At 41.5% G+C, this 26,120-nt stretch overlaps 3 protein-coding genes across 3 annotated transcripts; 1 reads left to right on the top strand and 2 right to left on the bottom strand.

The window, feature by feature from the left end:
• The first annotated feature begins 1,040 nt into the window (after positions 1 to 1,040).
• On the top strand, positions 1,041 to 20,106 carry LOC108157005 (DEAD-box helicase Dbp80). Its single transcript, XM_033388932.1, has 11 exons — positions 1,041 to 1,151; positions 1,215 to 1,330; positions 3,068 to 3,199; positions 3,253 to 3,448; positions 3,976 to 4,090; positions 4,158 to 4,335; positions 5,506 to 5,607; positions 6,143 to 6,278; positions 17,908 to 18,070; positions 18,130 to 18,243; positions 19,877 to 20,106. The coding sequence occupies exons 1-11, from the start codon at positions 1,104 to 1,106 to the stop codon at positions 20,014 to 20,016; spliced, it is 1,440 nt and encodes a 479-aa protein (XP_033244823.1). The 5' UTR covers positions 1,041 to 1,103; the 3' UTR covers positions 20,017 to 20,106.
• Positions 20,107 to 21,616: 1,510 nt separating this feature from the next.
• LOC117187081 (Golgi pH regulator-like) lies at positions 21,617 to 23,281 on the bottom strand. Its single transcript, XM_033388933.1, has one exon. The coding sequence runs from the start codon at positions 23,157 to 23,159 to the stop codon at positions 21,795 to 21,797; it is 1,365 nt and encodes a 454-aa protein (XP_033244824.1). The 5' UTR covers positions 23,160 to 23,281; the 3' UTR covers positions 21,617 to 21,794.
• A 1,789-nt stretch (positions 23,282 to 25,070) lies between these two features.
• LOC117187223 (MICOS complex subunit Mic10) lies at positions 25,071 to 25,764 on the bottom strand. Its single transcript, XM_033389430.1, has 2 exons — positions 25,598 to 25,764; positions 25,071 to 25,353 (listed from the first exon to the last, which is right to left on the bottom strand). Exons 1-2 carry the CDS (start codon positions 25,680 to 25,682, stop codon positions 25,217 to 25,219), a joined length of 222 nt encoding a protein of 73 aa, XP_033245321.1. The 5' UTR covers positions 25,683 to 25,764; the 3' UTR covers positions 25,071 to 25,216.
• Positions 25,765 to 26,120: the final 356 nt, after the last annotated feature.

The following is a 26,120-nucleotide window of genomic DNA, read 5'->3' on the forward strand; positions in this document are numbered from 1 at the left end:
GCTGTCGTGGTTACCTCAAAAAAATACAGCGTATTTTAATTTGTTAAGTTGTTTGCTTTGAAGCTAAACGACGGCAGAAAGTCGCGATTAAAAAAAATCAAGACCTCTTAGATACGATGTGCGACAAGCTGTGAGTTGTTACTTAAATTTTGTTGTATGAAACAGAAAATGAAATTGCTAATTATCACAAAATTATTTTGGTGCATCAACATTTTAAGTTAAATGTTATGCGCATGTTACGAGAACACTCAGTGCTGTTACATGCACATTTGTGCTGATATGCGTAAATATTTATTTATTGCCAACGTTCCCTTTAACAAATTTTACTGCCTTTTCTTTTATTGCTGTCCAAAAAGCTGGTGAAAACCGAAGCATTTAATTTTTTAATTGTTAAAATTTTAAATTTGTTTCACTTATTTTTAATCTTAGTGCCTTATTTTCACATAAAAGTATCTTATATCTGTTTGCATTGAATTTTTGCAATTCCTAAAAGCTAAAAATCATACCTCTTTGTAGCTCCGGCATACCGTATGGAATATATTAAACTTTTAAATTAGAAAATGGGCGAACCTCCTTAAATCGCATTTCAAAGTTTTGTATCGTTCAACTTTTCCAGTTTTCTTGAAATATTAATGTTACAATTTTGAAAAAAATACCGATACAATTTATATAGACTGCCACAAAAAAACAACTATTATTCATTAAACAAATTTTAAAATAGCTTAAAGATGTCTTGATCTTTTTCAATCACGCACTTTCTTCCGTCTAAACAAGCTATGGAAAATATTATTATTTAAAAAAAAAAATTGTATATATACGAAAGGTCCACTATTGTTGTTTATCAGAGTATTCTGAAACATATGTATAGATGACAAAAATATGTGAAAGCGGGATTACCTAAAAACCCAAATGTAATTTAAAACTGGAGTCTACCCAAATATTTTAATGCTATCCAGTGTTCTATTATTTAGTGTTCTAACTTTACATTAGTTCTTCAAATCGATAATAATTCGATATCGAATGAGTACGATGATAACTTATCGACTTATTGATATTTATGCTTAAATTCTATCAATTCTTTTGTTGTAAGCTAAACATTAAATATGACGGATTGGGTTAAAAAAGCAGAAGACCAGGAAGTTACCAAACTGGTATGGAATGATGTACTTGAACCTCTTGTGTAAATATATATATTTATAATTTGTCGATTATAGGTTGACCAACTTCAAATTCAATCTGATGAGAATGCGTTTGCTATCAGGAACAACAGTTCTATGTATGATTTGCCGGCAACGAAAAATGATGAAGAATGCGAACCGGAGGTCGCTGAGTAAGTCCCTAGAATATAACACTATTTATACAACCATATCTGTATATATTTGGCCATAACAAGGAAAATTCATAGTACAAGTACATATGTACATATATTTATTTTACATTGAAGGTTATAGAAATATTTATAAAAAAAAATATGTATGAGTACATTTATATGTACTACAAATATGTATCGAGTACCTGAGTAACTAGTCGTTTCCGGTCGAAATTAATTGTGAAACACAATAGAGTTCGGAAAGTGGTGAGTGGATACAAAGCATAGATCGCTCAACTCAACTCCGACCACACCGTACTAAAAACCGACTCGATCCACTCAAATTGGGACTCTAAAAAATGTTCCACTCGAAGACCAAAGAGGGCCTTCGATGTGTTAAATGTGCTTGTCGATAGTGTCCTTTTGGAGAATATGCAGGCAGAAATGTTTGTTTTGTCGGTGTCTGCGTCTACATTTTAATATAAAACAACGGTCGTCACGAGATAAGCAGAATTACCAGATTACCACTCAGAGTTGATCCTCCTACTTCCTACTCCTCTATTGAAATTTTAAATTTGATACATTACCAGTTGTTGTTGACCAGTTTTCAAACAAACAGGCAACCAGTTGATTTGTAATGCTTTGTTTCAAACGCTTTTGTGCAATTTGGATCGCTTTAAAATACCTATCGCTGACCAATACCAATCGCTGACCACGCCTTTAGTTCATCAGCTTTGCAAGTGCAAGGGCACTTTATGACCTGGGAGAGCATGCAGCCAGAAATGTCAATAGCGTCCGTGTTCGTCTCATTTCCATCCCACGTTGTTGTGTTAACCAAGCCCTGTTTAAAGCGGGACTTTCTTAGTTCCGAAGTTTTGACAGGTCGGTACACAACTTTTAGAAATATCCTTTCGTCTTGACATGTAGGAGAGGTTCTAATTGCAGTGGTCTCAAAATTCACGTCGTAACATTTCACAGTCCAAGTGCAACAAGAACTGGAATTCCTATCTGTAAAACTGTTTCCTACCGCCTTTGCTATTTTCATTACTTGCTCGTATATTCCACCTTCTTTGGATATTTTAATTTAAGAGCAGCACCTGTCCGCTGTAAAAACTTTCTTCCTCGCTATGAGATAAATATCATATGATAGATCTTGGTGACTTAAACTTGCCTGGTACTGTTTGGTATTCGGCAAACCAGTCTAATAACTTAGTGCCTATGTCGCGATATGATGTTTCAAGTTAACCATTGGAATCTGTTCTAATCTGTGCTTTGTATCGAATCCGACCATAGTGTTGAGCTGGTGTTTTATCTCTTTATAAACACAAGCACGCCCATGGCCTTCTTTACCATGTTAGAAATGTGTTCAGAAAACCCTAGCTTGGCGGCTAATACAACACCAAGATCATCCACCATTCACTCGAAAAACCACCGCATAGGGTATAGGGAGCCAACAAGGGGCTCAACAAATTGAAATGTTGAGGCATTAAGGAATCACAAGTTTGCACAACACCATGACTGAAAGTTATTGAGATCGGATTGCAAGTGCGAATGAAATGAAATTAAATGTCCTTATACTGGACACAGAGCTCAAGAGTAAGGGGCCTAGATGGCTGGTGAAAGGAGGATGTTTTTGAAGAGGACTCTTTGAGACCTGAAACAAAGATAGCTCGAAATCAATCTCAGGCGGTTGCTAAGCTTTTACAATGTAATTAACTACTGAATTTACTGAACTGTTTACATATTTTTATCCTATAGCCCTGCTGAAACCAGCCTCCTAATTAAAATATTGGGAAAAGGATTGGTAAACCCAAAATTATCTCTTGATGTACAGCAACAAAATCCGAATTCACCCCTACATTCTGTGAAAACTTTCGAAGCATTAGATCTGTAAGTTAAAAAAATACTTGAACACATAAATGCTTTAAGATTTGTAATTATAGGAAGACGGAACTTTTAAAAGGCATTTACGCAATGGGCTTTAACACGCCGTCGAAAATACAAGAGACTGCTTTGCCAATGCTCCTTGGAGATCCACCACAAAATATGATAGCTCAAAGCCAGTCTGGAACAGGAAAAACGGCTGCCTTTGTCTTGGCAATGCTTAGCCGTGTGAACGTTAATTTAAATCACCCTCAGGTAAATGTAACCGGTACTGCAAGAGCACATGGTATATTTGATTCGTGCCAATGTAAGTAGCAGGTAGAAGCTCCCACAGGGGTACGTATGACTGCCCTTTTTTCTGCCAAGTCTGCAGAGCTCAAAGGTGCGCTTTCTATCTATTTGTCATAATAATTTCCACATATGTATCTGTCTGTTAGTCGCTTGTATTGCTCTTTTATTATAAGCTTACACGTTGCCATAACGGTAACAGCTTTCCTGATGGCTAGGACTTCTGCTTGGAAGACGCTACAGTTATCTACGGGCCTGAAGGAGTAAAAAGCATTCCTAGTGCCAGATCGACAGCCAGGGAATTTAAAAAAGAAAGTGGTGTTGTCAAAGCAGACTTCACGCAAGTTATTTTTTGTAGATTTAAATTTACAGTTTTCGTTACATTCCACAAAATTTATTTTTTAAATTCTGAAAGCCATATTGTATTACTTAGATTTATAAATGAATTTTTGACCAAAATGTAAATTATATTTAATTGATAAATTTAATTGTAGGTCCTGTGCTTGTCCCCCACATATGAATTGGCAATCCAAACAGGGGAAGTTGCTGCACGTATGGGACAGTACTGTCCCGACATCAAACTAAGATTTGCAGTTCGCGGTGAAGAAGGTCTGTAAAACATAAGAAGCTCATATCAATTTAAGATTGAAAACTTTTGAAATTTGTTTGTTTTCAGTTGATCGTAATAACAAAATTACTGAGCACATCCTAATTGGAACACCAGGCAAAATGTTAGACTGGGGATACAAGTTTCGTCTTTTTGACATGAAAAAAATTTCGGTTTTTGTATTAGACGAAGCAGATGTTATGATAGCCACTCAAGGTCACCATGATCAGTGTATTCGAATACATAAGTATGTATACATTTAATTTTATAAAATCATCAATTCATGCTTAAAACAAACAAACTATCAGTGTCTTTGTTTTAAACTTGGTTGAACAATGAGATTGACATTGAAGGCATATTTTTTGGGCTTTTGCGTTTTTCCAGCATGAAACCCTATATGCAGAAGTCCAGTGTAGTTAAGGCAGTGGACTTGGATCCGGAAAGGATAGATGTCAGGTCATCCAGGGAAAAGGATATGCTTTTGAAAAACTTTAAAAAATGAGTCTTTCATAAAGCGGATATGGCTTCCTAAACCATAAGAGATATCGTATTTTGACACCTTGCAATTGCTTTTAATTTATTAACTGAAATGTTTACCATGGTTTTCGGATACAACTTATTGTTTGCTGATGGTTTCTCTTCAGCAGGAACAACTTCGTGTAATTGTCAGATTCTGTGTCGCTTATTTCCTGCGACATTTTTGTTTTACTCTGGACTGTGCATACGGTTTTTTTTTTTATTATTATTCAATCATTCGTTTCACCTTGCAAATGTAAATTTTAAATATGCTTTTGCTTTCACCGCTTAAGTACTTTCAATATTAACTGGTCGAAATTTGTTGAGACAACGAGCTTTTTCGCTGACTAGTTTTTAAATAATTTCACGAATTAATGATTTCAACTACGTTATAAATTTTATTGTAGGTAATTTGTATGTTGAGGGTGTCCGAAGATACCAGAGCCTTTTACTATATAGTATTAAATGAGACAAGCGAGCCGATCTCGAGCTAAAGTAATATAATGAAGACAAAAAGGTCTGTCCTCCAACTATATCAAGCAGTAACTAACTACAGCAGGATGGCTGCTGCTGGCTTAGCGACGGCTTAGGAAAGAAAAGATAACAAGAGCGAGTATAGGTAAAGAATATATGATGAAATGAGAGCATGGTACTGAGCGAGCAAATGCAAAGGTACTCTTTCGTAACGTTAGCTTAGTAACCAAAACGGCACAGAAAACGAATTGTTGGCAATAGAAAGATAGTACAAAATTTAGACTTTGGCCTCGATCGAGCTTCGAGTTTCGAGTTGAGACCACTACTAGCCTCTATTCATACTGTTGTCATATCATTACGACCAAAATTACCTCCCTCCCTTACCTACCTTAAAAATCCTCTAAAATGTTATGTATTTGTATTTCAGAATGCTCAATCATCATTGCCAAATTTTGTTTTTCTCTGCTACCTATGATAGGGAAGTGATGGAGTTTGCTAAACTAATTGTTACTGAGCCAACAATTATAAGGTAATTAAGCTCTTAGTTCTATATATATATATGTATATATATATATAACATATTCTTACAACATATAACATATTCGTACAAGTAAGTTGTCAAATGAGCCAATGGATACTGATGGTCTAGAATCCACATCTTTGAATTAGTCTTTGATCACATAATTTTGTTGTCTTTTAAAATTGCGTAGAATCTCAAAATTATAGTCACTTTGTTCTTCGGGCTTTTCTAATTTCTGGACATTTTTTTTTTACAGAAAATTATAAAATAGCAATCAAAATAGTTACTAAATCTTTATTATTGTATTTGTTGTATTATTTAATAATGTCGAAAGCCCATGTCCTCCTTCATGTCTAATTTTAGCATTCGGGTTCGTCATTTCAACAGAGGTTGAAATAAAGAACCTGAATGAACCATGGAAAGATGGTTTGAAAGGTATAACTGATTCATTTAAGCTGTCGGCTTTCAATCGGAGTGCCTTTTATCTATGTATATATTTATATTTCCTACTTTTTCACTTAAGAACTTCTTAATTTTTTGTTAGATTGAATCGAGAGCAGGAATCTCTTGATAATATTAAACAGTATTACGTTAAATGTAAAAATGAAGACGGAAAATATAATGCAATACAAAATATTTATGGATGCATCAGCATTGGCCAAGCCATCATATTTTGTCATGTGAGTACAAATTTCATGCTTATTATTGAAAATTGACAACTAACTATAGAGTACATTTATTTTAGGGTTTTCCTAAAACAAATTTTTTTTTTAAATTGCATGTAAAAATTACATGTAGTTTTTTAAACTACTGATTTAAGCTAACACTATTCACTAGGTTAGGTTAGGTTAAGGCGGTAGCCTGGAGGGGGGGGATAAGAGCCTCCCGCCCCCAAGCTCACTTGGACCTATGAAAGGTCCGTTGTGTTGCCGCATGGGCATGTGCCCCTTCGCGTTGCCCGAACCGTGAGAGCATACTACTGCAGGTTAAGGGCAGTCCCATCCGGTGGCTTGGATGTATTTGGACAAGGTCCCTGGTTTGATTACGGACAGGTCCGAAATGTCCGTGAGGAAAGCGGCCCCGAGAATACGAAGACGACGATTTCCAAGGGCTGGGCAGTGGCAGAAGAAGTGGGGGACCGATTCCTCCTCCTCCTCGTCGCGACAACTCCTGCAGAAGTCGTTATGAGGGATTGACAGTCTAGAGGCGTGAGTGCCGATCTGCCAGTGTCCCGTAATGGCTCTAGTAACTGCAGAGCACTGTGCTCTGCTGAGTTTATACAGCTCTGCTGAGCGCTTCTTCGATCGATATGGCCATATCAATCTTGAGACTTTACAGAGACTCCCTTCGATGTCCCTGTGGCCGGGGACCCATATAAGGAAGAGATCTAACTGCTCTGCGATCTCGTGCAGAGACCTGCGGCAGTCATTTACAGTCGCTGAGTTCGACGATATTGAGCCTAGAGCTTTGATAGCTGCTTGGCTGTCCGAGAAGACGCACACTAAGTGCGTATCTAGAAGTAATTTGGAGACGATCGAAATGGCGTCCTTGATGGCTTCAACCTCCGCTTGGAACACACTACAGTGATCCGGGAGCCTGAAGCAATGACTGATGTTCAGCTCGCTGCAGTAGACTCCGCCTCCCACGCGGCCGTCTAGCTTTGAGCCATCAGTGTAGAAGTGGACCGCATTTGCAGGTCCTGGTTCGCCCATCTCCCAGTCCTCCCTAGATGGGATTGATACCTGGAAGGGCGTCGAGAGGTGATCACTGGGGATACAGTAATCTGTCCTCTCTGGTAATTGCGGGAGTCTCATCAGGATTCCCGAGTGCCCAACCGCGGATGCTTTCCACAGTCTGGCTTCTCTCATTCTGAGGGCGGAAAGTGTTGCCACCTTCTTTCCCATGAGATCCACAGGGAGGAGGTCCAGCACAGTATCCAGGGCTTCCCCTGGAGTAGTGCGTAGCCCGCCAGTTATGCATAGCTCTGCCATGCGTTGAACTCTGCTGAGTTTATTGAGGCATGTCCTTCTGTCCAAGGCTGGCCACCATACCACCACTCCATAGAGCATGATTGGTCGTATGATGGCGGTGTAGAGCCACCGAACTATATAGGGGGTCATTCCCCATTTTAGTCCGATGGCTTTCCTGCAAGTATTGAGGGCCACTGTGGCCTTCTTTACTCTATCCTCTATGCTCAATTTCCAATCGAGCTTTCTATCGAGGATTAGGCCAAGATACTTGGCGTTGTTGCTGAAGACTAGCGTTTCCCCACATAGTCTTGGGGGAATCAGTACCGGAACTTTGTACTTCCTAGAGAAAAGCACCAGTTCCGTTTTAGACGGGTTGACGCCTAACCCGCATTTGTCTGCCCATTTCGACATTTTCGTGAGAGTACTTGTCATGCACTCACACAATGTCTGCGGAAATTTTCCGGAGAATGCTATGGCAACATCGTCCGCGTACGCCACCACACGGCAGCCACCCCCTCTATCTCCCGCAGCAGTGTGTTCACTGCCACGTTCCATAGGAGTGGCGAGAGGACTCCGCCCTGCGGTGTGCCTCTGCTGACAAATCTGGTACACGTTGACGTCCCCAGTGATGCCTCAACCGTCCTGCATTGTAGCATCTGATCGATCAGGCTCACCGTCCTGGAGTCAACGCCCAGATCCGTCAGTGCGCCCGTGATGGCGGTCGGAAGGATGTTGTTAAAGGCGCCTTCTATGTCGAGGAAGGCTACTAGGGTGTACTCCTTAAAATTAAAGGATGCTTCGATGATCGATGTGATCGAGTGTAGGGCCGTTTCGGTGGATCTTCCCTTCCGATAGGCATGCTGGGAGTCTGAGATCAGACTGGATGCAGCCCCAGGAGCCGCTCCATCGCCTTTAGAAGAAAAGACGATAGACTTATGGGTCTGAAATCTTTTGGGGCAGTGTGCGAGGGCTTGCCTGCCTTGGGTATGAATACGACTTTGGTCTGAAGCCAGGTGTCAGGAATGCACCCGTGGGAGAAGATTCCCTCGTAAATTATTTTGAGCCAGTTAATGGCTTTATGTCCCGCGTGAATCAGTTGGGCAGGGAAAATGCCGTCTGGCCCCGCGGACTTGTAGGGTTTAAAGCTTCTGATCGCCCAGGAAATGTTCTCCTGGCTTAGCAGTCTCAAGATGGCATTTGAGGCGACAGAAGGAGGCGCGAGGTAGTTGGGTCTGTTTTCATCGCAGCCAGGGAAATGGGTATTTAGGAGAAGATTTAGCGACTCCTCGCTGGACGTAGTCCACGACTGGCCGGTGTTCTTCAAGTAGCCCAGGGTGGGTGTTGTCTTCGAGAGAACTCTGCGCAAGCGTGAGGCTTCTGAGTTACTCTCGATTTCGCTGCAGAACTTACGCCAGGAGGCGCGTTTGGCTTTTCTAAGTTCTTTGTTGTAGGTTGACAGACTGGCCTTGTATTCGGCCCAGTTTTGCTCAACGTTTTCAGCCTTAGCTTTATTGAAGAGTCTCCGGGAGGCTTTCCGGAGTTCACCCAGTTTCGGATTCCACCATTCAGGTTTCTTCCGGCCTCTGTTCTTGCCAGAGGGGCATGCTTTGTCGAGCGCCTTATTGCAGGCGTCGGTAAAGATCTTAAGAAGACGAGTCGTGGCCTCCGTGGAGAACTCCTCCTCAGATGGGGGCTCAGGGAGAACACGACAGAGGTAATCAGAGTACCGAGTCCAGTTTGTCCGCCTGATGTTCCGGAATCGGACTGGCTTCGGTACTGAGAAGGAGAAGACAGTTTCCACGTACCTGTGGTCCGAGAAGGAGTGCTCTTCCAGGACCCTCCAGGATACAATGTTACGCTGTATCTCATGAGAGGCAAGCGTGAGGTCCAGGACCTCCTTGCGGTTTTTAATGATAAAGGTGGGATCACTACCCCGGTTTAGTAAGACCATCTGAGTGGTCAGTAAGTAACTGAAAAGGTACTCACCCCTTTCGTTTGTGTCAGTGCATTGGCATCGCACCCCACAATTAGGCCGATGTCCTTGGCCGAGCAGTCTGCGATTAGAGCCCGGAGAGGCGCGTGTGGAGGGGGGTCTGGTTGTTCATGCCCCATGTATGCGGAGCAGATCCTCAGTGAGCGCTCCTGGCCTTCGAGGCTCACGCGGTGTGGTCTTCATTGCTGAAATTTGGGAGCAAAAATAAGTGCAACTCTCTTTTTGCAAGAATGCAGGTACGAATTTTACCTGCGGTTTCAGCTACATATAGCTTGTAGTCAGAAGTCCTCAGACCGGAGACCCTGTTTCCGAGGATCCAGGGCTCCTGAATGAGGACTATGTCGGCTCCACCCTTGGCCAGGTGGAGCAGTAGAGCAGCGCATGCTGCCTTACAATGGTGGAGGTTTATCTGCAGGAGCGTCAACAACATTCCTGAGGCTCGCCTCCACCATTGTTGCTTCTAGATCGCTGTCAGGGGACTCCGGCTCCTCCCCGACAACGATGTGGCTGAGACCTCTGGCTAGGTCGCTCTCGTCGAACGCGTAGTCGTCCAAGATATCGTCCGACATCATGGACGCCGCATCCGACGCCGGGTTGTCTTCCTCGCACGAGGCCCCCTCTTTCGGGATCTCCGGCAGCTCCGGGTCTGGCTCGACCTCCGCTTGCCTGCCCTTGCGATCGGACTTGTAAGTGGATATGGTGACCTTCTTGTAGCCATAATCCACTACACCGTCCGACTTTGCGAGGAGATCACTGGATTCCTCATTTAGGACGAGGATAATCTGGCGCCTCTGCCCTTGGATTTCCTCCACCTTTGCCACCTTCCAATCGGCTGTAGGAAGGTGGGGGTTGCAGACCTGCAGTAACCTGAGGATCTTCTCAGGCTCTGCAGGCTTAGCCGAGACCCACGCTCTGGCTCTCGGGCGACTAGGGACATCTTCCCACTTCACGGCCTCCAGTTTCGCCCCTGGATAGACCTCTTTTAGGGCCGCCACCGCCTTCATGTAGAGGGCCGCAGAGCGAGCGTCTTGGCAGGCGATGGCTTTCACCTTGCCTTGATGCCACCCTGCGTCCTCACACTTTGGCGGTGGTCCGCCGTTCTCCTCCAGTTCCAGTAGGAACCGGTCCTGGAGCTCGTTCCCAACAGGTGCCACTTATCGCGAGGGACATGGCCGTCCTCGGCGCCCCTGTCCAGGACACCGATCAGGGTCTTGCCCCTCGCCACCTCAGCGAACGACCGGTTCGTGAGGTGGGTCTTCACCCGCTTGGCTTGCTGGGCTTGGCCTGGCTGATTTGCGGGGTCCTCCGCTGAGCGTTGCCGCTTGTTGGGGCCTTGGCTGCGCCCTTTCCGGCTTTGGCTGACTGGAACAGTGGAAGGATTGAGCAGGCCCACAGCCTCTGCTCCTTTCCTTCGGCTGACGCCTTGAAGTTCGGGTCTTCGTTGGACAGGATGAAAGCCGCTCGTCTCCTGTCCTGGTACGACGGCTTTCCACCCCGTGGTGCAGAGACGCTGCCCGCCGGGGCTCCCATGGGTTCTTCGGTCCCGGTGCGCTTACCAGCCGCGATTACGCTCTGCTTGGCAGCCACCCCGGTATCCGCTTCGCCCTTGGAGCCACCCGACTTGGAAGGACCCGATTGGCTTTTCGGGCCCCCCCTCGCTGCGGCTGCTGCCTGAAGACGGTGGACCGACTCAGTCTCCTTCCCCGTCTTCTTTGGACCCGGTTTCCCAGGCGCTGGTGCAGAGGGATTGGCTTGTCCCTCCGGTACTTTAAGAGGAGTACCGAGCTCCTTTGCGGCTTTGTTGGTTTTTATATGTTTATTATTTGGCATAGTAGTTCCCACGAGTAGGCGGGAAGGGGATGGTCACCCGAGGCATAGCCCGCTTGCCCCGGGAAGCCTGATTTAAACTGGAGGTCGGCAGGTATCCAGAGTCCGCATATTAGCGACCGGGCACCCCCCCGGCCATGCATCCCTCGGCATATAACAGTGTCACCTTGGATTGGGGTAATTTCACTGAGAGTTTTCTTCTCTCCGCCCGACTACCATTCGCCAGCATCCTAGCAGAGACATGACCGTGCTAGGACCTGTTTCCAGCCGCCCTCACGGGGAGAGTATAGTCGTACTTCCACCGGTGTGCACAGTTACGGCGGGTGACGGTTCGCTCGCAACCCTCTGTGTCCTAGGGGGGGGGTGTGAGACGCAGACCGCACCGGGTATTACTAACCGGAGCGGCTGCGCCTCAGTTCCGAGCTCACAGTTGTGCGAGCCGACCCGTCATCCGTTTGTCCCCCTGTAGCACCCGATGGCTGACGGCCCACTATTCACTAATTTCTCCCAAAATTTTTGGGGGAGCTCCTATTTGGTGTCGAAAAATCAACACGATGCAAAAATGTATGTGATTAAATAATTTTTTTTCTTTTAATTTCGTTTCTCTACTGCTGCGACCAATTTGATATACCATAATAGAGCATAATATCGAAAGCTACCACGGTATTGCAAAGCTATCCGTCATTCCAAAGCTGCTCGTGCGCATAATCAAGTGTTGCGGTAATTTCTATCTATGAATGACCTACCGCAAGCTATTTCGCATTCAGTTATATTAATGTATGGTGATGACGTTAAAATGTGTCTCCTTCTCCGATTGGTATTTGCACACACGCCTTCAACTCGACCCTATGAATGGTCGGAATTTACAGTGGCGAGCACATGTGGATACATGTTTATCACTTTTCACTTTAAGCACCTGTAAAATCTTTAAAAATCAATCAATCCATGTGATTTTTTTTTTTTAAAGATTCATTAATTTATTGAGAATGAAAAAAGACAACAATTTCAATTCAAAGAGATCCTTTTCCTTAAGAGACTTTAATTTTTTCAAAAAAAGAGCATGTATCCACTTTTGCACGTTTCAAAATTTGTTTACTTTAATCATTTTTTTTTAAATATTTGTTCCAAAGGGCCTTAGCTTTTATCATATTCCGAATAAGTATTGGCATGCTCTCGACTAAATTTAGTAGGTGCTGGCAAGGTATCATGCGCCACTCCGACGTCTCGCGCTCCCAAAGACTAACCCAATCCCAATCTAAATTCGTGAAAAATCGTCCCAATAATTCGAGTTTTCACTTAATCCAGTGGCCTGCTCAATAGCCCAGATCTAAATCCCATTGAAAATAGATGGGCTCTGTTTAAAAAACACTGGAAAAGAACGAGTTTGCACCAAAGGGATTGGGTGAGTCTTTGGGAGCGCGAGAGGTCGGAGTCCTTTTTCGACCACAAACTGTGTTTTTATAGAAATGAAAAAGGATAACAGGGTGCTGTAAAACGCATAAATGTTCTGTTGAGTGCAAAAATTTGCTGTACAGCGCAAAACATAGGATTTCTTTGATTTTTGTTTTGTTTACTTTCGTTCGTGGCTTTAAATTTGGATAATAAATTATTTGTTCAGCATTGCAATCGCTCGAGAGACTTCTTTAACCGCTCAGGATGCTGAAGGAACGCTGACCCAACAGAAATTTCCTGCCTTAATAAGAAAGCTGCAGCTTGTATAAAATCACAATGTCAACAAGAATGTCGTTGATGTCGCGCGGCGTGTGCCTATATCCCTGATCCCTGATATGTCAGCCATGAGTGTCTCTCTATGTCTGTTGTGAACTGTTGTAGAGACTTCCCGTAATGTTTTACGCTGCCCTTCTCCTCCGATATACTTCCAGAATATCGGGAAGACACCTCCATATCGACGCTCCAGGGCATGCTTAACAGTTTCCGTCCCATTATTGCCGACGCTGACGTTTCGAATTAAAGCTGTAGCGAATTTCGGTGCAGTTTTTACCATGTTTTTGACAGGAACACCCACCGCGAATTGACGGACTCAACCTTCAAGTCGATCTTCTTCTCTCAGTTCCTTGAGTTTTCCTGGAACTTTTTGTCAACGTTGGTCTATTCTCTTTCACCTGTTTTGTGATAAATTATAATTTCAGGTATTGAGCTTTTCGTTGCTCCTGTACCTGATTCTTTACTTGCAAAATCATCGGTTGTTGTTGCAACATCAGCTCGACTAGATCTTGCAACTCAACATAACTTGTTGCTGTTGCTGCACCTTCGCTTGGTTTTTCATCTGTACCATCATCTGTTTAATCGTCTCTCTACCAATTGGACGCCGGGGCTGATTCTCCTCCCCTGTGGAGCCTTGCCAAAAACTCATAATCCTCGACATTGACGCCTGCTCTCTCCAATGCAGGTTTTAACCACAGCTACAGTTCGGCTTTCAAACCGCTGGTCGGTAAGCCCCGCTCAGTCAATTCTTCAAAAGCTCAACTTTTAACTCCTCGTACTTAACCATTTTCAACGTTTTCTTGTATAAAAAGACTTACTTTTAATTTCGGCGAGGAACATTTTTCCGTTTTGAAAACGGAAAAATCCAGCTTTTTGTTAAAACGGAAGCACAAAGCTATGTTAAAAAAAAAACCGGAAATTTTTTTATATTAAATTTAAAAACCGAAAAACCGTTATTTTGGTTGGCATAACAAAAAGCATCCCACTTCCGATCCCAGCAGGGTAAAACCAATGTTGCCAGGATCGTGGCCAGGTGTCGATAGGAGAGAGGTGGACCTATAGTTAGGGCTCCGACCATGTTAGAGTCTAGGAGAGAGTTATTGCTTGTATAGTTTAGGTTTTATTGTATTACTTTATTATTTCCTCATTTGCCCGACTACTCCCACCGCACTACCACCTACTTTTTCCATATCTCGGCCAGCTCATCCGCAAATCCAGCGTCGATTCTCCATACGTGTTTCCGTTAATGGCTCTCGTCTGCTAGTCTCTGTGGCGCGGCTGCCGTTGCACTCTCCTTACCCTCTGGCTTCTGGCTCCGTCTTCGTTCTGGTTCGTCTGCTTTCGCTTTGGCTGTCCTTGAAATCGACCCCCTCTCTCGCCAAATCCGGCCAATCACAAGCCTGCGTTCAATGTCGGGCTTTCGGGTCAACGAGTCTTTTCCGAAAGGCTCTTGGACGTTGACATGCAATGAAAAGTCGATGGATGCGGTTGAGCGAGCGTTAGGCAATAACTATTTATTATAATTCTTATGATACTGAGAGTAAGTACAAAAAGTGAGCGTAAGCTATCTATATTACGAGGGTCATTCGAGCAATTTATTCTTTTAGAGAGTTTGACAGAACATCCCGGCCCCGTTGAAAGGACTAAACCACCGGAAGAATTTCCAACTTATGTATTGGCCTGCAACATGTTCCATTTAGGTGCACCACCCGTACAAGCCCATACTTCCCAAGCACCGTAGACTGCACTCGGCCTAGTTTCCAACGTAGTGGTGGTTTATAAATTGTCCTCATGGATGATGACCAACGTACTCTCGGGGAGGTCCGTTGAGGGTGCTGTCAACTTCGTGCGAGAACGCAATTTGTTGACGTAGTCAGCAGACCATTGCTTCCAAACCCGTTGCTTGACGGTCGTAATCGTATCGTAGCGGTCCATACTTGACAGCTTGATATTCAATGATTCGCCAACCAAGAGATGAGCCGTGAGAGCGCTATTGTCATTTGGATCGATTCTATCTCGACGACGACAGTGCTCAACTCTTCAAAGGTGAATCTGGTGTTAGCCAGCGTACGATTCAACAGCCCCTTTGCGCTCTAGACTGCCGCTTTCCAAAGGCCTCCGAAATGATGTGCCCTGGGTGGTATAAAACGGAAATTAATAGAGGCAGATGCGCAAAATTTATAAATTTCATTTTGGATCTGCTTCATGAAGCTTCAAGCCTTGGTGAGCAGGCAAACCAACACGGCTATGTATGATTTAGTAGGTGCCTTTCCTCGGATACGTAGATATGTATTGATGGGTCCACAAAAGTCAACTCCGCAGCGTTCGAATCGAGTCGAGCAGGAGCGAGTCGCGTGGGCGGTAATGAGCCCCATACTCCAAACGAATGAGAGCTACTAAGGCTTTAGGTCCAGCGTGGTAGTTCCGAAGATGCAAAAGGCGAAAATAATTCCATACAAATTTGGACTGACTAGGCAGCAGCAACGGATGTTTTTGACCGTCTGGTAGGTCTGAGTATTCCAACCGCTCACCAACTTTGATAAGTTTAAATCCGTTCACGATTTCTAAAAAGGGAGTAAGCAACTTTAAGCTACTTTTTAGTGGTTTTTGCTTCTGTTGTAAACGGATGTCCTCTGCAAAATGAGTTTGTTGAATGTTCGGTGAGGTTGTGGTAAACGGCGATTGCTTCCGACATCTCCTTATGAACCTAACCATCCAAGCAATGAGACGAAGACTGTGAGTGTACGAGCTGATATTATCGAGCACGGAGCGTTTTCCGCATTAATGTTTATTCACGGATGGGGGTTTGTTAGTTTTCAGCAAACGAAATAAATTCGATATGTTAGTTAGTCGCGCAAGAAAAGTCGACGGATGCGTTTGAGCGTTAGGCAATAACTATTTATTATAATTCGTAGTGCTTGAGCACTGGGCATAAGAGAGACTCTACTGTGGTGAATTTATTACAATGATGGTGAGAGTAAGTACAAAAAGAGAGCGTAAGCTATCAATATTACTAGGGTCATTCGAGTAATTTATTGCTTTAGAGAGTTTGACCGAACAGCATCTTTCAAGAGGCAATGCAGTTACTGCACCATCAAGTGGTCCGTGTTAACCCAGCAAATGGCTGTTACGCGCGGATCATAGGTAAAACGCAGCCTTCCTCCCGCCCAACCGACCGCATAACCGACCCGCACGATGCGCGACGCGTTAACCGAACCGAACAAACACATGCAGGAACGAAAGCTGTTAGACTAAAATGCGAGGAAAATTAGAACTAAACATTACTAGGAGAACTAAACATGCATTCAAATAATAGTTTTAATGTTACTTTGAATAATGTATAAACCTTAATTCATTACTATGAGTTAATATAGGATGCAAGGTTAACACCAAATTTGTAGTAGCCACTCGGGGGTCAATATAAAACTAAACTGAAGGTACCGATGCAGGCTGGCATCCGGCGGTCTCGGCGGCCCAGTGGCCAATTTGGTTAACATTTGTTAACTTATACAAATACCAGTACTATTACTAATTACGAGAAAGGTATGTGACTATTAGTAATTTAATAAGAGGAATTAAATTAGTGGTGGATATAATATGGTAGAGGGAATTATTATTAATCCGAGCATAAGACCCTAAACGGTTCATGCTAGGAATAATTTTATCTACAAAGTAGAAGAGACAACGATGTATAGTTTCTAGTGAGTCTAATAGGAATCGTGAGGTTTATGTGGCTCAACAAATCAGGGCTGTCTATATCACCCTTGATCAAGTTGTGCATAAAAATCACCCCAAGCATTTTACTACGATTAACCAAGGAGGTTTACTAATAGCAGTCTACTAAAGTAAGATGGGAGTCTCACACCTGCATCCCAGTTACGGCCCCGCAGAGCAAAGAGTAAAAAGCTTTTTTTACACTGATTCTATACGGTCCTGGTAAACTTTGTACTGAGGGCACCATACACAAGCGGACGAACAAGCGAGGTATAGAGAGCCTTTGACCACCTCTTTATAAACCCAAGCACGCCCATGGCCTTATTTACCATGATAGAAATGTGTTCAGAAAATTTTATCTTGGCGTCTAATATAACACCAATATCATCCACCAGGGTAATTATATCAAGAGAACTACCGCATAGGGTATAGGGAGCCAACAAGGGGCTAAAAGGATGAAATGTCATTACTTTGCATTTCGAGGCATTAAGGAGTAACAAGTTTGCACAAGATCATGACTGAAAGTTATTGATATCAGCATGCAAGCGAGAATGAAATGAAATGATAAGGACACTCTGGGCACAGAGTTTGACATCATCCGCATACATAAGTACTCGAGAGTATGTTAATACCGAAGGCAAGTCATTAATAAAAAGTGAAGAGTCTCTCTTTCTTTGTGATATTAATTTCGTTCCCTGCTGTTGCTCTCCGTGGTGGTTCCTCTCCGCCGCTGTTTCTTGGGTGTGGGTGAGCTAATCAATTGGCGCGTGTTTGACTATGCTAAGGCTTAATACGTTCTACCTTATTCGGCTATGAGCAAATATAATTCTGACTTCAGTGTTCTATGCAAAGGGCTCGCTTCAATACGAGATGTGTCTTAGATTGACTTAGGTCTTGGATAATTTAGGAGTGTAAGTATTTATGAATGTGAGGCTCCCAGCTGGATCCTCATAGTATAAAAGTAGACCCGCGCCTGTTGCCGCGGTTCACAACATTCCCGCTTTTTTCCCTTGCCATTATTTGTAAGATGTCGATGCATGACAGGGATGATTACAAATTTTTTTAAATTTTATTTCTTAGACGCGTCGTACTGCTGCTTGGCTTGCATCGAAGATGGCTACGGATGGTCATTCTGTTGCTGTTCTTTCTGGTGACTTGACTGTTGATCAACGACTTGCTGTTTTGGATCGATTTCGTTCAGGACTAGAAAAAGTTCTCATAACCACAAATGTCTTATCAAGGGGTAATTTTTTAATGAATATAACAAACATTTATTTACTCAAATTATACTCTTCATTATAGGTATTGACATTGAACAAGTTACAATTGTCGTTAATTTTGACCTGCCGGTAGATATTCGAGGCAACGCAGACTGCGAGACATATTTGCATCGCATCGGACGTACCGGACGATTTGGTATGCCATATTAGTTAAAACAAAAAATTTGAAAGCGTTTCCGACCCCATGAAGTAAATATATATTTTTTATCCGCATCAATAGCCGAGTCGATATGGCCATGTCTGTTTGTCGGTCCGATGAGAGCCTACATCCCAGAAATTAAAAGCTAGAGAAACAAAATTTTGTATCCAGATTCCTGTGATATCCCAATATTACAAGTGTATTTCAAAATTTCGCCCCGCCCCACAAAGGACACAAATCTATGTCATTCACTATTTTGATGATGTCGAAACAGATCAGATCATTATTATATCCAGAAGGAACAAATGAAATTGCAGTGGCTACGCAACGCCTTCCATACCATTAATAAAAAAAAAAAAAAAAATTGAATATATTATAATCTCCCAAACGGTTCAACCGATTCTTAGCCAAAAAATCAATTCGTCCATTTTGCGAACAACGATACCAAACGACATATAAAATATATTTTATATTACTTACATAAATCATACCCTCACATACACCCAGCGACAAAAAAGCCGCCCTCTGAAATTTCATGCATTTTTGACTTCTCCAGCATGAGGTTTCAAAAAATATTATCCGATTCGTTTAATTTTTATTTTTTGTTGTCGTTAAATCAATTTCAATCAAAAGTTTATATTAATTTGTTTTTATATCATAGTCATATAATAAGAAACAAATTATTTTTAAAATCACACGTTTGTAACGCTTTTTCGGAAATTTTAACCCAACATTACCTCCGACATCACGCGAGTCTCACCGAGTCTCCTGAACGACAGCTACTACGCCAATGGATGCGTTTGAGCGTTAGGCAATAACTATTTATTACAAATCTTAGTGCTTGAGCACTGGGCATAAGAGAGACTCTACTGTGGTGAACTTGTTACAATGATTGGGAGAGTTTTTATACAAAAAGAGCGTAGAAATATTTTACGAGGGTCACTCGAGTAGTTTGTTTTGTGAAAAGAGTTTGACCGAAAACTCCGGTCAATAACTGAGTTTGACTGAGCATTGTGAACACTAAGTTAAAACCAGATGTAATGTGAAAAAATTCTGCTAATAAAAATAATTTGTTTATAGATTAGAATTTTTTTTATTTATATTTAAAAACATAGTTTTGTTCACCATGTCGTAGTTGCCTGAAATGGGTTCTCTTTTCGCAAATTAGGTTCTTTGCTAGGGAAAACACTCTTTCCGTGAAAGCGAGATCTAGGGAACTAACTTCAACGAACAGAGCAATAGAACAGAACAGTGAGGGGAAGCAATAACATACCATTAACAAATCGTAGTCAACAAATGAAGGGAAGAAAATGAATTATAAGAAAGTGTGAAAAGGAAACATGAATCGTGTTTTGATACTGTGCACGAATTAGTATGCACTCGTGCAGGTAGAGCCGCGGCCTATGCCGCGGGGGATCTCCCCCCACCCCCATTGTTTCAATTGTACGAAAAGCTAGTCCGACCATATTATTGTCATAATGACTATCAATAATATGTACGTATTCAGCCTCGGAGACGATTTATACATACATATGTGCTTTCGTTTGCATTTATATTGATTCTTCGGCACCCGAAGCTTGATTTCAAAGTACTTCTATCTAATCACCACTTATATTGCGTTCTATTTCAGGAAAGTCTGGAATCGCTATAAACCTTGTAAGCGGAGAAAAATGTATGTCAGTGTGTAGTGCCATTGAAAAACATTTTAAAAAAGACATTCAAGTTTTAAATACTGATAACGCTGATGACATTGAAAAGATTGGAAACTAACATTTTTCATTCCATAGCTTACAGTTCAAAACATTACTATTGAATGTAAACTGTTTAATGTATAATAAAAATGGATTCAATTATTAATAATTTAATTTGTTCTCTTTGTGAGGAAGTGAAATTCTTCACTGAGGGTTATTCCGGCGATATACAGCGATTCAGACGGATGAAAATATTAGAGCGAAAGGGCGCGACTGATAAGAAAGAAGCTCCGCAAAGAGTACGAGGCGATTAGTTGGTCGAAGATGAAATGTAGAAGAAAACAGTACACAAAAAAGACATTTACAATGACCCAAAGCTCCCGTTTTCAAGGAATTCATAATTTCAAAGAATAGCTTTAAAATGGGTCCACCCAAAGTCTAGCTTCCGCGCCTTATGCGTTAAAGCTATGTTTCGGTCTTAAAGATTTATGTGATTTGACAAATGATTTATCTCCAGCTATCGCTTATAAGCTAACGAAAGTTAGGACGTCGGATACGCATACTCCACTCCAACTGTAAAGTACAAAAGACTTCAACACTCCAAAAAGTGGAGTGGTTCTCAAAACTTGCTGCTCAGAAGTGAGAAATGGCAATCCACAGAAAATAATTTAAGACGATAAGCCGATAAAACGACATTTCCTAATCGATTTTTGCCTTCAAAAATGTTACATTTTTGTTTTCAAGTTTTTCATAAATCATTTGTCTTGTAAATAGCTAGTATTCCGGAAGCATTTATAAAATATCCTTTACAGTTCCTGAGCCTCGGTGTTTTCGGCGCGTTGGATATGGATATGGATGGCGTCTTTAGGTCGTTGGAAATAGGTTCAGATCTCGTCCTCCAGTCGTGGAAAGTACCGGGGCGGCAAAAAAGAAGTCAAAAAAAATCTTTGCGGAAGGCAAAGGATTCGTTGAGATAAGTGTTGTAGATTTTATATATTTTTATTGTTGTCCTCTTTGTCCTGCATTGATCAGCTAGGCAGGCATAATGCCATCTATTCCAGAAAACTTGTATGGCTTAATGCTTTGTATTGCCTTTAAATGTTCTCCTGACATAGCATGTTCAGAAACAATATAATTGAGTCTATAACGACTCGTTGCTGGGCGTTGTCCAAAACTGGTCGGCCTTCTCCAGGTATTTGTCATTGGCATTAACTGTTTTTGACGGATGGTAGATGGTGCCAGTGTGAATCGGAGTTTCCCACTAATTCAATTCCTCTTATTAAATTACTAATACTCACATACCTTTTCCGTATTTAGTAATTGTATTTGTACTTGTATTTTGAATGCATGCTTAGTTCTTTTATTAAGTTTAGTTCTAATTTTCCTCGAATATTATTATGACAGCTTTCTTTCTTGCATGTTCCTGTTTGATTCGGTTTACGCGCCGCGCGTCATGCAGCAACGCCCCTTGGTCGGTTGGACAAGAGGAGGGCTGCGTTTTTGCCTGAGATGTGCGCGTAACAACATTCTGCTGTTTCAGAAAAACATCGATGTTAGCATCGATATTTCTCCAGCTATAATTGTTAGTGCCATCAACTGCAATCGCAGTCTGTCCAAAGGGTCGAAATATATACAGTATTTTTTTTTTTTTTTTTTTTTTTAATTTTCTCACACAGTTATACTTAACTTTGATTTTTGTGCATTGATTGTGAAGTTACATAGTTACATAATATTCAATTAAATATATACACTGGTATATAAATTGATTTAAACAACTTTCAGATTGCCGTAGTTATACTAAATTATTCTAAGACAATTCGCCTTAGCCTAATAGAGAGACTATCTGTCTCTCCTCTCTCAGTGTAAGTCGGAGTCATCCGAAGGAACTGGCTTCCGAGACAGATATAACACAACGGTGGTAGTCAGGGCGCTGACCAGGAATATGACATCGAACCAACGATGATAGAAGTTAAAGTGTAGATTGCCGAGAACCTCGGTGATGATCACCCGATACTCGGCTGGCATATTCATGCGCATCAGCAGCACCGAGGAGCAGAAATACATGCCCATGATCTGCCCGAGGATCAGTACGATGATGTTGCTCGACTTACTCGATGAAATGCGATAAAAGAACTTAGTGAGGGTTAGCAACAGGCCCCGTATGGAGGTGATCACGATGCAGCCAACCAGCCAAAACGAAATGTGCTGGTTCCAAAAGGCAAAGTCTATGTCAAAGCCGCACCAATGGATGGCTATCTCCAGGCCACGGGTTACGGGATCCTTGCGACCCACTCTGTCGAATATGATATTGATGCAACACATAAATATCTTATAGACGCAGTAGACACTGAAAAAGTGTCCAATCACATTAAAGTACTTTCCCTTCAGCGTTTCCGACCAACGCTGACGCTCTTCCATGTTTTTCAGCGAATTCAACTCCAGGAAGACGGAGCGCAGTAGCTCCTCCAAGCCGTAGACTTCTTGCTTTAGTTGGTTGATGTCTTCGCCGCTGTTTGTGCGGTGCACTGCCGACGTTATCATTTCCCAGATTCTGGGCTTTGTGCTATGCTGTTTATTATGGTTATAGGCAGCCATAGCAATGCGTCGCTTCTTGCCCGTCAGCATATCCACCGTCAAAGCCAATCGACGTTCAAAACAGATGATGTCATTACGGGAAACGGGCTTGATAAAGTAGGTCATGCTGGTGTAGGGATAGTTCACGGCACCAAATCCAGACAGTATGGCCATTACAGTGACACCAATAACACTGATCCGGGAAACGCCCTGCTCAATGGTAAATATGCCGTGGGATGCACTAAGCAGTGGAAATGGTTCACCAATACGCCAGAGGCCATAGAGAAAGACAAACCAGCAGATTGTCGTCAATATTCTCACCAATTTGTCGGAAAAAAAGGAAATGCTGTGTATCACAGAGTAGCAGATATAGATCGGTATCACAGCCGTCACCATAAACAGTAGCAACGTGAGACCCAAGCGCCAATGGAAGTACCGGGAACTCGACTCTAGAACGCCGATGATCTCGAATATAATCAACTCAAACATGGTCACCGACAGGGCGAAGGTGGATGAGAAGATCAGCTGAACGGATATGTGGCGAATTTCATAATGCTTGAAGAGTTCCTTGTTGAAAAACATCCATCCTCCGGCAAAAAACAGCATCTGCGACACAAATACAATCACACAGTCGCCCAGGAATGCCATTTTTAGCCCTCGTCTCCTTTCAGCTCAGATATAATAGTTATTTTTCAGGTACCCCAGCCAGTGGCATTGCTTCGTTGGATTAATTTCGCTCTTAGAACAAATGCCAACCGTCAAGAAACTCTTTACACACTGAAAATAAATTAAATTTTTTGACTTTGGATAAGAAAATAATGGCCTTTGGTTCAAATTTATCAAATTTGTTTAATTCATAACCATTCAGGGATTAATTATAAAGTAGTTAGTGAAAAAAAAATAACAAAACTATAAATAGGTAACTTACAAAACAACAAAAACAATGATTACTCATTTTTGACACTGTCAAGAAACTCTTTACACATTTCGTTTTCGAGCTCTGTTTTGATCTCGTTCTTAGAAAAAACGGGACTTTACCGTAATCTATGCTTTTGGCGTTGCTCAGTGATGCTCTATTTTTGCATTGACTTTGATTTGGTTGCGAAATTTTGACCAGTGCACATCTACAGACTAACTTTCTGAAATTTTTAAAATGCCTGGCAAAAGACTAAGCTTTGACGTTGTCCAGTTGATTTACTATAATCACCAGTTGGGCAAATCTGTTGCAGACATGGTAGACATGTTTTCAGTATTAAGGAAAACAATTTACAATGTCCTAAGTCGCGCGAAGAACGAAGGGAGACTGGAAACCAAATCTGGAGGTGGCCGTAAAAGGAAGATAGACAAACGGGCAGACCGCATAATCATGAGGAAAATTAATCAGAATCCGCAAATATCGGTCAGGACTCTGGCCAAGGAACTTGACGAAGAACTTGACTTGGTTGTTTCACACGAAACAGTACGCCAGGTTATTCTACGCCATAAATACTCTTCCAGAGTGGCACGAAAAAAACCGCTGCTTTCGTCGGTCAATGTGGAAAAGCGCTTCACTTTCGCTGTTAACATGATCAGTAAGCCGGCAGAGTATTGGGATGACGTCATATTTTGCGACGAAACAAAAATGATGCTATATTACAATGATGGTCCACCCAGAGTATGGCGCAAGCCGTTAACAGCTTTAGATAACCGAAACATCATTCCGACTGTAAAGTTTGGAAAACTTTCGGTTATGATTTGGGGGTGCAACTCTAGCCGAGGAGTGGGAAATATTGAATTTATTGAGAACACAATGGATGCCAAACAGTACCTCCAAATTTTAGAAACAAATTTAAAAAGCAGTGCGGAGAAATTTGGTCTCATTACGGACAATAGGGCCAAATTTAAGTTTTATCAAGACAATGATCCCAAACATAAAGAGTCCAATGTGAGAGCTTGGCTGCTTTAAAACTGTGGAAAAGTTATTGATACACCACCCCAGAGTCCCGATCTTAACCCCATTGAAAATTGGGGGCCTATTTGAAGAAGAAAGTGGGGAAAAAGACAGCCCAAAAACCGCAATCAGCTCAAAGAATTCATATTGGAAGAGTGGCAAAAGATTCCCTTTGAGTATGACCTACAAAAATTGATAAATTCGATGAAAAAACGGCTCCAGCATGTAGTCAATGCTAAGGGTGGACATACCAAATATTAAAATAAGTTAAATATATTAAATAATTACGAAGAATTTTGAATTTAAAAAATGAAAATATTTTGTGTAAAGACTTTCTTGACAGTGTCAAAAATGAGTAATCATTGTTTTTGTTATTTTTTAAGTTACCTATTTATAGTTTTGTTATTTTTTTTTCACTAACTACTTTATAATTAATCCCTGAATGGTTATGAATTAAAAAAATTTGATAAATTTGAACCAAAGGCCATTATTTTCTTATCCAAAGTCAAAAAATTTAATTTATTTTCAGTGTGTAAAGAGTTTCTCGACATACTGTACATACATATGTATATTAAACCACCAAAAAATATGTAATTAGGATGGGTGTATTTCCATGAAAAACTTAGCTATTATTTGGCACCCAGTATTTAGCGAACAGAGAATGCCGTCATGAATTTATTTCTTGCATACTACATTATTTGCTTCTATACCATATGAATTAATTGAACAGAATGAAACTAACTCTTATTTAATTTATTGCACTTTTATTTACATTCTACTTTAAACTGTTTAAATCTTTTTCACATGTCCTATATGCCACGCCAATTCCAAATCCAGTACCCAGCCATGCCGGCCACGCTCGTCGTCTGAAAAAGAGTAGCGACACAGCAGATCCAATAATAAGTCCTCCACCTGAAAAATGGGTTTTGTGAATACATGTATGTACTTACATATGTGTATTGTAAATTAACTGTACACCCTCTTCCCTGATTTCACAGATATGGAACTTTAATAAATATTCAATGATACACCCACAAAAATATTTATTACTTGTACTACGACAAGTTAAATGCGACATTTTTTAGAACAAATCCTGGATTTACTCTTTAAACTTTTCTGTATATACCGATAGTGCATTACATAAGTAGTTACTCACCTCCTTTAACAATGGTATCTGATACACAGCGATCTAATCGTTTTCCGACGTTATCCTCAAGGAATACTTTCTCTTCAACTGGCATTTTCCACGAAATTTTTACAAATTGTCCCAAAATATAAATATGAATCTTTGGGTGAATTAAGTAAAGCAAAGTGATTGGAATTTAGTCAAGTTAGCGTCGGCAAGTAAGCAGAATTTTTGAAACAAGAAACAACTGACCTAAGAACACTATATATTGTGGTTGTGATCACTTTCCATTTGTAGTATGTAAAAACACATTTGGAAGTTGGGATATCTGTGGTAAACAAAACAATGTAAAATACAGGTTCTTTTCAGGAATTGGCAATACTAATGTCAATACGTAAAATCTGACAACGCCATAATGAACTTTGTCTTTTTTTAGCATATACATATATACGTACAATGGTATAATGTATAATTGGTTTTTTTTTTGTTTACAATCAGTTCAAAAAATTAATTTGCCAAAACAATGGAAATTTCTCTAGAGGTTTTTCTTTGG

Source organism: Drosophila miranda, chromosome 2 (assembly GCF_003369915.1).
Source record: "Drosophila miranda strain MSH22 chromosome 2, D.miranda_PacBio2.1, whole genome shotgun sequence".
Lineage (NCBI taxonomy): Eukaryota > Metazoa > Arthropoda > Insecta > Diptera > Drosophilidae > Drosophila > Drosophila miranda.

Coding starts and splice junctions, on each gene's coding strand:
- LOC117187223 (XM_033389430.1), bottom strand. CDS start 25,682: ATGCCAGTTGAAGAGAAAGTATTCCTTGAGGATAACGTCGGAAAACGA. Junction 25,354..25,597: donor AGATACCATTGTTAAAGGAG/GTGAGTAACTAC, acceptor CCCATTTTTCAG/GTGGAGGACTTATTATTGGA.
- LOC117187081 (XM_033388933.1), bottom strand. CDS start 23,159: ATGGCATTCCTGGGCGACTGTGTGATTGTATTTGTGTCGCAGATGCTG.
- LOC108157005 (XM_033388932.1), top strand. CDS start 1,104: ATGACGGATTGGGTTAAAAAAGCAGAAGACCAGGAAGTTACCAAACTG. Junction 3,449..3,975: donor TTAATTTAAATCACCCTCAG/GTAAATGTAACC, acceptor ATTTAATTGTAG/GTCCTGTGCTTGTCCCCCAC. Junction 4,336..5,505: donor CAGTGTATTCGAATACATAA/GTATGTATACAT, acceptor TTTGTATTTCAG/AATGCTCAATCATCATTGCC.